At 39.9% G+C, this 11,278-nt stretch overlaps 1 protein-coding gene across 1 annotated transcript in view; it reads left to right on the top strand.

Annotated features, from left to right (window-relative positions):
* EFNB1 (ephrin B1) overlaps positions 1–11,278 on the top strand; it is a 119,664-nt gene that overhangs the window by 91,429 nt on the left and 16,957 nt on the right. Inside the window, exons 3-4 of the mRNA XM_053699039.1 lie at positions 10,037–10,129; positions 10,543–10,668. Coding sequence (XP_053555014.1) covers positions 10,037–10,129; positions 10,543–10,668 — 219 coding nt within the window. The remainder of the gene's footprint in view (positions 1–10,036; positions 10,130–10,542; positions 10,669–11,278) is intronic.

Genomic DNA, 11,278 nt, shown 5'->3' with positions numbered 1-11,278 from the left:
TTTTCTAGGGTGTGTGAGGGATCTCTCCTCCCTAGGGGTCATTGTACCAGTACCTCCAGCAGAGAGAGGTCTGGGATACTACTCAAACCTCTTTGTGTTACTAAAGAAGAAGGGTACTTTTTGTCCGATTCTGGACCTAACGTGCTTAAACAAATTCCTGGCTGTCCCCTCGTTCAAGATGAAGACAATAAGGTTCATTCTTCCCTTAGTCCAGGAAGGACAATTCATGACAATGATAGACCTGAAGGATGCCTACCTTCATGTCCCTATACACAAGGATCACTTCAGGTTCCTACGATTTGCGTTCCTGGACCAGCACTTCCAGTTTATTGCACTTCCGTTTGGTCTAGCTACTGCTCCAATAGTTTTTACGAAGGTTCTAGGGGCTCTGCTCGCAGTGGCCAGAACCAGAGGGCTTGCAGTGGCGCCATACTTAGACAATATTTTGGTTCAAGCACCGTCCTGTCGTCTGATATAAGATAAACTTAGAAAAGAGTTCTTATTCCCAGTACCAGGGTGGAGTTCCTGGGTAAGATTATAGACTCCATATCTATTAAGGATATTTTTTACAGACCAAAGATGTTACAACTTCCAATTGCCTTGCCCTCCAAACCTCCTTCAGGCAATCTGTAGCTCGGTGTATGTAGGTAATTGAGCTCATGGTGTCCTGCATGGACATCATCCCCTTTGCCAGATTCAATCTCAGACCTCTTCAACTGTGCATGCTGGGACAGTGGAACGGCAATCATTCAGATCTGTCAACAGATTTCTCTGGACAGCCGGTCCAGATCACCTGTCCCAAGGGACATCCTTCTTGAGACCATCCTGGGAGATTGTGACTACGGACATGAGTCTCACAGGATGGGGAGCTGTTTCAGGTGCCAGGAAGGCACAGGGCCTGTGGACTCGAGAGGTATTCCTTCTCCCGATCAACATCTTGGAGCTTTGAGCTCTTAAGGCTTTGGCCCCTTCTGGGTTCGGCCCAGTTTATCAGATTCCAATCGGACAACATAACCTTGGTGGCTTACATCAACCACCAGGGGGGAATGAGGAGCTCCCTAGCAATGAGGGTAGTATCTCGGATTCTGGAATGGCTGGAGGCCCACAACTGCTCCCTGTCAGCGATCCACATTGTGTGGACAACTGGGAAGCCGATTTCTTCAGCAGACAATCCTTTCATCCGGGGGAATGGTCTCTCCATCCCGAGGTGTTTGCGGAGATTTGCAACAGATGGGGGACACCGGAGATAGATCTCATGGTGTCCCGGCTCAAATCCAAGCTACCCAGATATGGGTCGCGGTCCAGGGATCCTCAGGCGGAGCTAATAGATGCATTAGCATTGCCTTGGAGGTTTAGTCTGATCTACATTTTCCCACCATTACCACTTCTATCTCGTGTGGTGGCCTGCATCAAGTAGGAGCGAGCATCAGTGATTCTAATTGCTCCATCGTGGCCTCAGAGGATATGGTTTGCGGATCTAGTGGGGATGTCCTCATCTCCTCCATGGAGGTTACCTTGTCGCAGGGATCTGCTGGAACAAGGTCCTTTTTGTTCATCAAAATCTAGATTCTCTGAGGCTGACTGCATGGAGATTGAAGCTTAGTCCTAGCCAAGAGAGGGTTTTCTGAGAGAGTTATTGATACTCTCATTCAAGCTCGTAAGCCAGTTACTCGTCTCATCTGTCATAAGGTGTGGAGGACCTACTCATTCTGGTGTGAAGAGCGTGGATTTCCCTGGCATAAGGTCAGGGTTTCCAGGATTCTTTCTTTTCTCTAGGATGATCTGGAGAGAAGAGCCTTTCGGCTAGCTCCCTTAAGGGACAGATTTGGGCACTATCTGTTTAATGCACAAGAGGCTCGCTGAGCTTCCGGACGTCCAGTCTTTTGTTCAGGCTCTGACTAGAATTAGGCCTCTGTTTCGTTCCAGTGCTCCTCCTTGGAGTTTAAATCTTGTTCTTAAGGTTTTGCAGAGGGCTCAGTTTGAGCCTATGCACAGCCTTGATATTAAATTGCTATCTTGGAAGGTTCGCTTTTTACTGGCTATTGCTTCGACACGGAGTATCTGAAATGGCTGCTTTGTAATATGAGCCACCTTACCTAGTATTCCATACTGATAAGGCTGTTCTCCGTACTGGGTTAGGTTTTCTTCCTAAGGTTGTTTCAGATCGCAACATCAATCAGGAGATGTTGTTCCTTCCTTGTGTCCTAAACCTTCCTCTTCGAAGGAGCGGTTACTTCATAATTTGTATGTGGTTCGGGCTTTAAATGTCTATCTTCAAGCTACTAAGGAGTTCAGGCAGACTGCTTCTTTGTTTGTCTATTCTGGGAAGCGTAAGGGGCAGAAAGCCTCGTCCACTTCCTTACCTTTTTGGTTGAGGAGCATTATTCGCTTAGCATATGAAACAGCGGGACATAAGCCTCCTCAGAGGATTAAGGCTCATTCAACCAGAGCAGTGGCTTCCACTTGGGCCTTCAAGAATGAGGCCTCTATGGAGCAGAGTTGTTAGGCGGCTACCTGGTACCTTTTCAAAATTTTACAAATTTGACGTTTTTGCTTCGGCTGAAGCATCTTTTGGGAGAAAGGTTTTGCAGGATGTGGTGCCCTCAGAATAGTGTCCGCCTCTCCTTTTTTTTTTTTTTTACCCTCCCGTTTCATTCAGTGTCCTCTAGAGCTTGGGTATATGTTTCCCACAAGTAAGGAATGAAACCGTGGACTCTCCTCATATTAAAATAAAAAACATAAATTATGCTTACCATGAGGAGAGTCCACGGCCCCAGCCAGTTTTCTCCGTTGGGCGGACCTAATTTTTTTGTTTTTGTTTTGTTCTTCTGGCACCATTTTATACCCTGATATTTCTCTACTGTTCCTTGTTCCCTCGGCAGAATGACTGGGGGGATGAGGGGAGTGGGGGAGGTATTTAAGCCTTTGGCTGGGGTGTCTTTGCCTCCTCCTGGTGGCCAGGTTTAGTATTTCCCACAAGTAAGGAATGAAGCCGTGGACTCTCCTCATACAGATGGAAAGGAAATTTTCTGGTAAGCATAATTTGTTTTTATTTTCAGGTTACAGAATTGCTTTTTTGGTCTCTATAAGGATTGTAGGGCAAAGCATACATTCTAAAAAAAAAATACTTATAGAGCCACCATTTAGTAAATTACCCTTCTATGATTTTAACTTTATAGGCCTGAAGGTTTTTGCTGTGTTCTGTTGCCTTTTTTGTAAATATTTTCTGCCTATCCTTCCAAAGTTACCCATGGTTCTTGCACTCTAGTGCCTGCATACAGCATACACCCCCCCTCCGCTGATTATGGCTTCCTGCAGAATCCCCTCTATTCATAGCACTTCTGCCATCTTATATGGTACAACCCCCTCCTCCTTCTCTGGACCTCACATTGTGTGTTTCTGGTGGAAGGAGGGCGAGAATAACTAGCATTCCTGCAGGGCTTCTCTTCCCATATTTGGGGCTCCATTTTGTGTTGAATAATAAACTACACAGAACCAGGCACTTCAGAAATGTGATTCTAGACAGGGCAAACCTATAGACTCACTTGGCCCAGTCTGTAGCAGGAATTATTCCTTTATGTATATATGAGAAAATACATTTTGATTCGCCTTCCTTATTCAAAACCACATTACTCTGCAATCTTATAAGAGTGATAGCCTAAAGTGAAGTATGCCATTTTATGTAGGTAGGCCTGTAGACAAACCCTTCCATATAATACATATTTGTAAACTCCTTGACATGTTTGTTGGAGTTGTATGAAAATTAGCCTTTTCACAGCTTTTTCTCACCACATCAAACTGCACAATATGTAGATACACAAAAAAAGCATTATTGTATATCTGAACATATCACTCAAGGCTGGGTTAACAAATCCTCAGCTAGGGTTGCAGCGATACCATTTTTTTATGACTGAGTACAAGTACCGATACTTGTTTTCAAATACTCGCCGATACCAATTACCAATACTTTTTTTTTTTTTAATGTTATACGACAGTTTACCAAGCACAATACAGACTAATTATTTAAGATTCCGTCTTTATTATTATAATGAAGGACTCTAATTCAAAAGACATTATGAAATAATAAAACAGTTTTATTTGTCACAAAGTTCACTGAACATGTTTATAAATAAAAAATATTACAATAAAATATTAAATTTAAAGGGGTGATACAATTGGCTTGTAGGGTTGTTATATAACGTCAAACTGACAATTGCATGTAAGTTCGATTCTAAGTTGAACAGCCTTTATCTTTCCACACTACTGCATGGGGCAGAAAGATATTTTTGGGTCATTTTAGCCAGAGCTGGCAATCTGTTTATTAACTGCCCAGTACTTCAGGGTTTTGTCTGAACGAGGTACAGACAGTGATCTCTCCTACAATATTACAAATAACTGCAATGTGTATTGGCAGAACAGTAGTAAACAATTTTTAGATTAGTCTCCACTCCAGTTTAAAATGAAATGGGAACATGCAGTTTGAAAAAACGCCACAAGATAGCATATGGGTAGGAAGTGGAGGTATTGGTTTAAGTATCTGTGCATTTGCACGAGTACAAGTACTCATGCAAATACTTGGTATCGGTACCAATACTAGTATCGGTATCGGTGCAACCCTACTCAGAGCCATAGCTTCTAAAATTCTAGTTGTGGCAACTGACTTTGGAATATTTTTTGCACATTGCTATATAAAATCATTCCTTTGCACCTAAACACATGGCTATATCCTAATATTTATTCTCTGTGGCTCCTAAGTTTCAAACCAGTTTGTCAACCGTGACTCAAGGAATATTCATTTTGAAAAACTGACAACGGTTCAAAATCGTTGTGAACGGGAAAGACATGACATAATCTGTCAACCGCTATCGGCCAATAATTGCAGAAAAGTATAATTGTCACAGTAACCGCTTCTTCCCTTCACACAACCCTCTTTCTCACGTGAATGTTTACCAGTTTAACATGGAAGGATTACATTTCCCTCTGTACACTGAAGTAACAGACCTTTGCAGGGAAGGCTCACTCTTTGTTCCTGCCGCGTGTGCCTTCCTTCTGGTTTAGCCAGGAGCTTTTCCGATGCAGCTTTTTATTTTCTTTTTTACACAAACCTCATGATCTTTCTTCCCAGCTTGGGACAGAGGTTTAATTTCCTGAGGGAGGGCGGGCGGGGGGAATCTGTCAGAGATGCTGAGATTAACCTTCACACAGTTGGATATCTCGCAGATCTCTTGGGAGTCGGCTTTAGTTTAGAATACTGAGAATTTTATGGTTAATTTAAAGAAAATGTAAAGTTCTCTCACAGGTTATAAAAATGATCTAAGAAGGCAAATAACTTCTCTCCAAAATTTGGTATAGTAAGTGTTTTTAGTAGCCAAACTCCCCACCGCCACTTCCTTAACATTCCACAGTCATTTTATTACAGGTAGAAAACCCTTTATCCAGATCAAAAATGGTTTGGATTTTGGAATAGTTTGGATTTAGAAATATTTGCATCTGTAAAATGGGACAGTTTTGAGAGGGGATGGAACGAAGTGTAAACAACAATATCTTATTTCATTTAGGCAATATTTACGTCATAATACAGCTTGTACATGTAACCTAAAGTTAGTTTTATATAATTTATATTACGTTTGTATACATAGTACCATCAGAAAGATTGTACAGTATTTCAATCAGTAATTTATTCATTGTTATAAAAATATTCTTTTATTTGGATTTAGATCTCTACAATCACACAGGCTGAGAAGACACTGATTTACAGGCAGGGAAAAATTTGTCATTGTTGATCAAACTTTAATTAAATATTTTTCTTTCTAATGACATGGTGAGTCCACGGATCATTATCAATTACTGTTGGGCACACCACCCCCAGCCAGCAGGAGGAGGCAAAGAGCACCACAACAAAGCTGCAAAGGACCACCTCCCCTCCCACAAACCCCAGTGATTCTCTTTGCCTCTAGTGCAAGGAGGAGGTGCCTTCTGTTTAGGTTGCCTGTCTTGTCCCTCCCTTATCATCTGTGTCCTCTAGCTTGGGTATTGATTCCTGACAGTAATTAATGATCCGTGGACTCACTGTGTCATTGGAAAGAAAACAAAATTTATGCTCACCTGATAAATTTCTTTCTTGACATGGTGAGCCCACAGCCCCCCTGTTTTTTCAGACAGGTTTTTTTGTATTAACCACAGGCACCTCTGCACCTTGTTTTATTTCCTTTCTCTCCTTTCCTTCGGTCGAATGACTGGGGTTTGTGGGAGGGGAGGTGGTGCTTGGCAGCTTTGCTGTGGTGCTCTTTGCCTCCTCCTGCTGGCCGGGGGTGGGGTTTCCAACAGTAATTGATGATGATCTGTGGACTCACCGTGTCAAGAAAGAAAGAAGTTTATCAGGTAAGCATACATGTACCATTTGACAGCCATCAGCCAATCACAAATGCAAACACGCTTATTCTGTGAATTCTTGCACATGCTTAGTAGGAGCTGATGACTCAAAGTTTAAATATAAAAAGACACTGCACATTTTGTTAATGGAAGTAAATTGGAAAAAGTTGTTTAAAACTGCATGCTCTATCTGAATAATGAAAGTTTTGACTTGAGTGTCCTTTTAAGGTAAAAAAATAAAAAATAAAACTGAAAAAAAAACATGAGAGCAATTTTAAAGTTGTGCTATGCATAGTTAAATATTTTATATTCCAATCTTAGTATTGTTATTCCAATCTTAGTATTGTTTTGTTTCATTATTATATTTGTTAAGCATGGCCAAAGTCAGTAGTGCTGGGTACATATGACACTAGGGGAAAAATAAACACAGGTACATAGAACTGACTGAACAAAACTAATAGAGAGTCCTGCTCTAAAGAGCTTATCGTTTAAAGGGATATTTGTGTGCAGGGCCGCCACTAGAAATTTTGGGGCCCCTGACTTAACCATTGATCAGGGCCCTCCCCTTTGACATGTGCAATTTTTGACCAAGTGACTAAAACGTATATGCACTTTATTCTTAAGTGTAGTCAAACTTGGTAATGTTGTAAAGGTAGTAACACACAAACACACAGACACACTCATACATTAAAACACACACTCATACATAAGGATTCACATATAGACACTCTAACAGACACGCAAATAAATACACAAACATACACAGACACCCAAACAGACACTCAGCACTTGTTTACATTGACCTAACAAGTAATGAGGCAGACTACGGTTTTGTCAAAAAAGGAGATTTACTAAACAAAATATGGAGTTCTGATTATCTTTTTGTCAAGGAAAATGCCAACTAAATGATAACAGCATGCAGTGGCTGAAAGGAAGGGTCCTGAACTGCCTAAACAATAATTAAACGGTTAAATGGTGGATTGGTGACTTCCAGAAAGGTCTCAAAGTCTGTATAAAGATGTGAATAATCGGTAATAAGGTCGAAATGTCCTAAAAAGGAACAGACAATGGACACACACACACAAACTCAAACACAAACTTGCACATGCACCCAAGGAAACGCCAACAGAGCCTCAGAAAACACACAGACACACACACACCCACACAGAAAACATATAAAGACATACACACACACAGAGACAACCACATAAAACACACAGACATACATACACACACACACCCTCATTGAGACATTCACAGAAAACAGACATACGCACACTCTCATAGAGACACCCACAGAAAACACAGACATACGCACACACCCTTACAGAGACATCCACAGAAAACACACAAATATATACACACCCACCCACACAGAGGCATCCAGAGAAAATGCACAAATACATATACACACCCACCCACCCACACAGAGGCATCCAGAGAAAATGCACAAATACATACCTACACACCCCCTCAGAGACACCCATAGAAAAAACACAGACATACATACACACCCTCACAGACATCCACAGAAAATGCACAAAGGCATACATACACACCCTCACAGACATCCATAGAAAATGTACAAAGACATACACACCCACCCTCGCAGAGAGACCCACACAATGAAAATAAATACACACTCACAGAGACACAAACAAAAGCACAGACATAAACAGACACCCACATAAACACTCACAGGAGGTAAAATTTCTGCACATTGCATCCCATAAATAGTGTGTGACATGCATGATAAAAAAAATTGCAGAAATTAGGAGATCACTTTTTAAAGAATCATATTTGTAAATGTGCAAACAAAAGTAATTCTGTTAATTCAAAATTGTACATTAATGATCTGGGTAGATGGCTAAATGAAGAAAAGTACTTTTGAAAAGTTGACATATGTTTGTTTCCCCCCCATTTTCCCCAACCAAGAGCACCACTTCAAATATGGCTTACAAATGTTCCCATCTGTCAGCTGTAATTATGTTTTTTGAAAATGGTGGAACCATAAGCTGTGGTACTCTTATACCATTAGATCTGGTTAAATGCAGGATTTAGGCTTGTTAGTATGTATTTTAAAACCAAGTCAGCTGTAGTGTAAACTGAACAGTGTTAATTAAGTTAACCTGTCTCATTTCAAACACTGAGCAATCTTAGTCTTGGAGTATAACATTTTATGCAGATGTAAAAATCTTAGCTAAAAAGCCTCCTTGCATCTGGAAAGTCCTTGCATAAAGGGGCAGTAAACTGGAATGTAATTAAAATATATATTAATAACAAAAAACTCATATCTGCCAAAAGGGCACCTACCATTGTGTATTGAGGAGGAAACATTTCTGCATGGCTTTAAATATAGAATTTCTACAGCATTGTCAAATCATAAATACACTGCTGCATATTGCTAAAAAAAAGTGTTTTTATGGACCCCTGGCCCCACCATACAACTACTACCACATAAAAAAACATTTACTAAGTAAGTCCTACCTCCTCTGCAAATGAAAGTGATCTGCCGTCTGACTCAGGCACACACTGTACAATCTTAAGTGCCAAGTCGGTCTCGCACTGTGCATAGTGGTTTAGTGCACATTCAGAAATCCTCTCAAATGCTAATGCTTTACTCCTTGTAATAACATTTCCCACGCTCAATAGCACCCTGCTGTAATACCCTCTGGTGGCTGCCAAAATTTTAAAAAAATAAAATAAGTTCTTGCCTCATGGGGCCCCCTGGCCCATTGGGCCCCTGACAGGAGTCACCCCTTTCACCCCCTGATGGCGGCCCTGTTGGTATCACTAATTTAAATAGCATTTTAATTACACACACACAAATAACAGTGGCTGATTTTGTTTGTGTTTTTTTTTATATTTTAATTAAAGGGAAAATTTAAGACATTTTGTTTTATGTCTGAACCAGATATAAATCGCTAGATTACAAAAGATCTCAATACATACTATTTTAAAGTATTAAAATAGTAATTTGGATATCAAAATATCCTTTGTTTTTCAGTACAGACCCCTTTAAAATCATCTCAGGTTTATTTATTTTATTTGCTGTTTTGTGATGGACAAATCTAAATGAGCTCCTGCAGATATCAAGCAATCACTGTGCAGCATGAAAGAGGATCAAGGTTCTGAATTCCACAGAGTGCATTCAATAACCTGGAAAATAAATCCAAGAAGAAGAGCGCTACATAATGTAGTAGTAGCTTTCAAACCACCACTATGGAAAATAAGGAATACTGCAAATGAACACAAAACACTCTAGCACTATATATATTGCATACTGGATCTTTTTGTAAATGAGAAAAATGTCATGTCCATTTTAATAGCTAACACTCCTTTTCCTGGTCTTGCAAGTGCTATGAGTTAGTTCTAACTGAAGATAATGATGACTATCCTCTGCTTATTATCCATTAAACACAGACATCTAGATTTTTGTTGTATTGCACTAAGTAACACTAGTGCACTAGCTCAGCTTTCCTGGTGATGTAACAGGTCTGTTGGAAAGAAGAAACCAATAGTTTTTTTCCTCTTTCTTTTGTTCTTTACTTCTAGCTTGGCCTTGAGTTTACAATGATGTGGTGGTTTGACTTTTTCTCTGCCCTTTTTTTTTTTTTTTTTGCTGGGTAACATCTCTATATAACATGTTTTTTTTTTCTTGCAGCAACTTCCAATGGTACCCTGCCTGGCCTGGAAAACCGTGAGGGCGGTGTATGTCACACAAGATCTATGAAGATAATCATGAAGGTCGGACAAGGTGAGTGACTAAAGCATCTCTTGCAAGTATTTAGCATGGGATAGCATGCTTACTGTAAGTGGTTGGGGTAAGGCAGGAAGCTTAGAATCCAAACATTTTATCAATGGTTAATACTTTTTGTGCGCCTAAAAAACAAAATTCAGCTGATTTATTAAGTTCATGTATCCTCATCAGTCACTGCTCAAATACTGTCCGGGTGCGGCAGCACAGATAAACTTGAAATATAATTTAAGAAAAAAATCTAATTTATAGCTAATTTAAAGCACAAGTTTATTTTCTAAAGAAGTATAAATCATGGCACACATGCTTTTACAGTTGTACCAAATGTATTAAGTTTGGTTAGATCACACGTGTAAATTTTAATTTTATTGTGAATAGAACAGAAAATTTCTCTTTTTTTTTGTACTATGCAGATCCCAATACTGTGATACATGACCACTCTACCACCCGGCCAAGCAAAGAGGCAGATAACACTGGTAAAATAGCAACGCTTGGACCCTGGAACCGTGTTGCAGATGGGGTAGAATATGGCAAACCAGGTGGGACTATGAAAGACTTCTGAGCACTGTTAGAATGTTTGTACTTGTTGTTCTCGTAGACATGATCTTTATCATTGACTTACTTGTCCCAGTAGCAGTCTGTGTATTTACAGATACAGTTCTGCATATCAGAATTTGAGACTCAGTGTTAATAAAGGGAAGATGTACTGTAAAATTGGTTTCTCTTTAAAAGGTTATGAAAGTAAAAATTAAAGTTTCATGAAAGATACAGAGCATAACATTTTAACAGGTTTTTCAGATTACTTCTATTATGAAATGTACTTTGTTATCTTGGTATCCTTTGTTGAAAAGTATAGCTATTCAGACACAGGAGCAGCAATGAATTACTGGTAGCAGCTAGCTTGCAATTGGTGGCTATGCATACATGCCTCTTGTCATTGGTTCACCACCTGTTTAGCTTCAGTCCCAGAAGGCCTTGTTGCTCTGTAGCTTACTTTGTATTTTGCAGGGGCTAAACACATACTTAACTAATAGTACAATAACAGAATGTTCTAACACATAAGAGCATTTTCTTTTTGCACTTTAAATTTTTTATAACCACAGTATTTATCAACAATAAAGGAATATAAAACAGGGTTTCATTGTTGAA

The sequence above is a fragment of the Bombina bombina genome, chromosome 1, assembly GCF_027579735.1.
Source record: "Bombina bombina isolate aBomBom1 chromosome 1, aBomBom1.pri, whole genome shotgun sequence".
Taxonomy (NCBI): Eukaryota; Metazoa; Chordata; class Amphibia; order Anura; family Bombinatoridae; genus Bombina; species Bombina bombina.
Note: the sequence above shows the minus strand (reverse complement) of the source record. Positions and strands in the feature narration are given on the sequence as shown.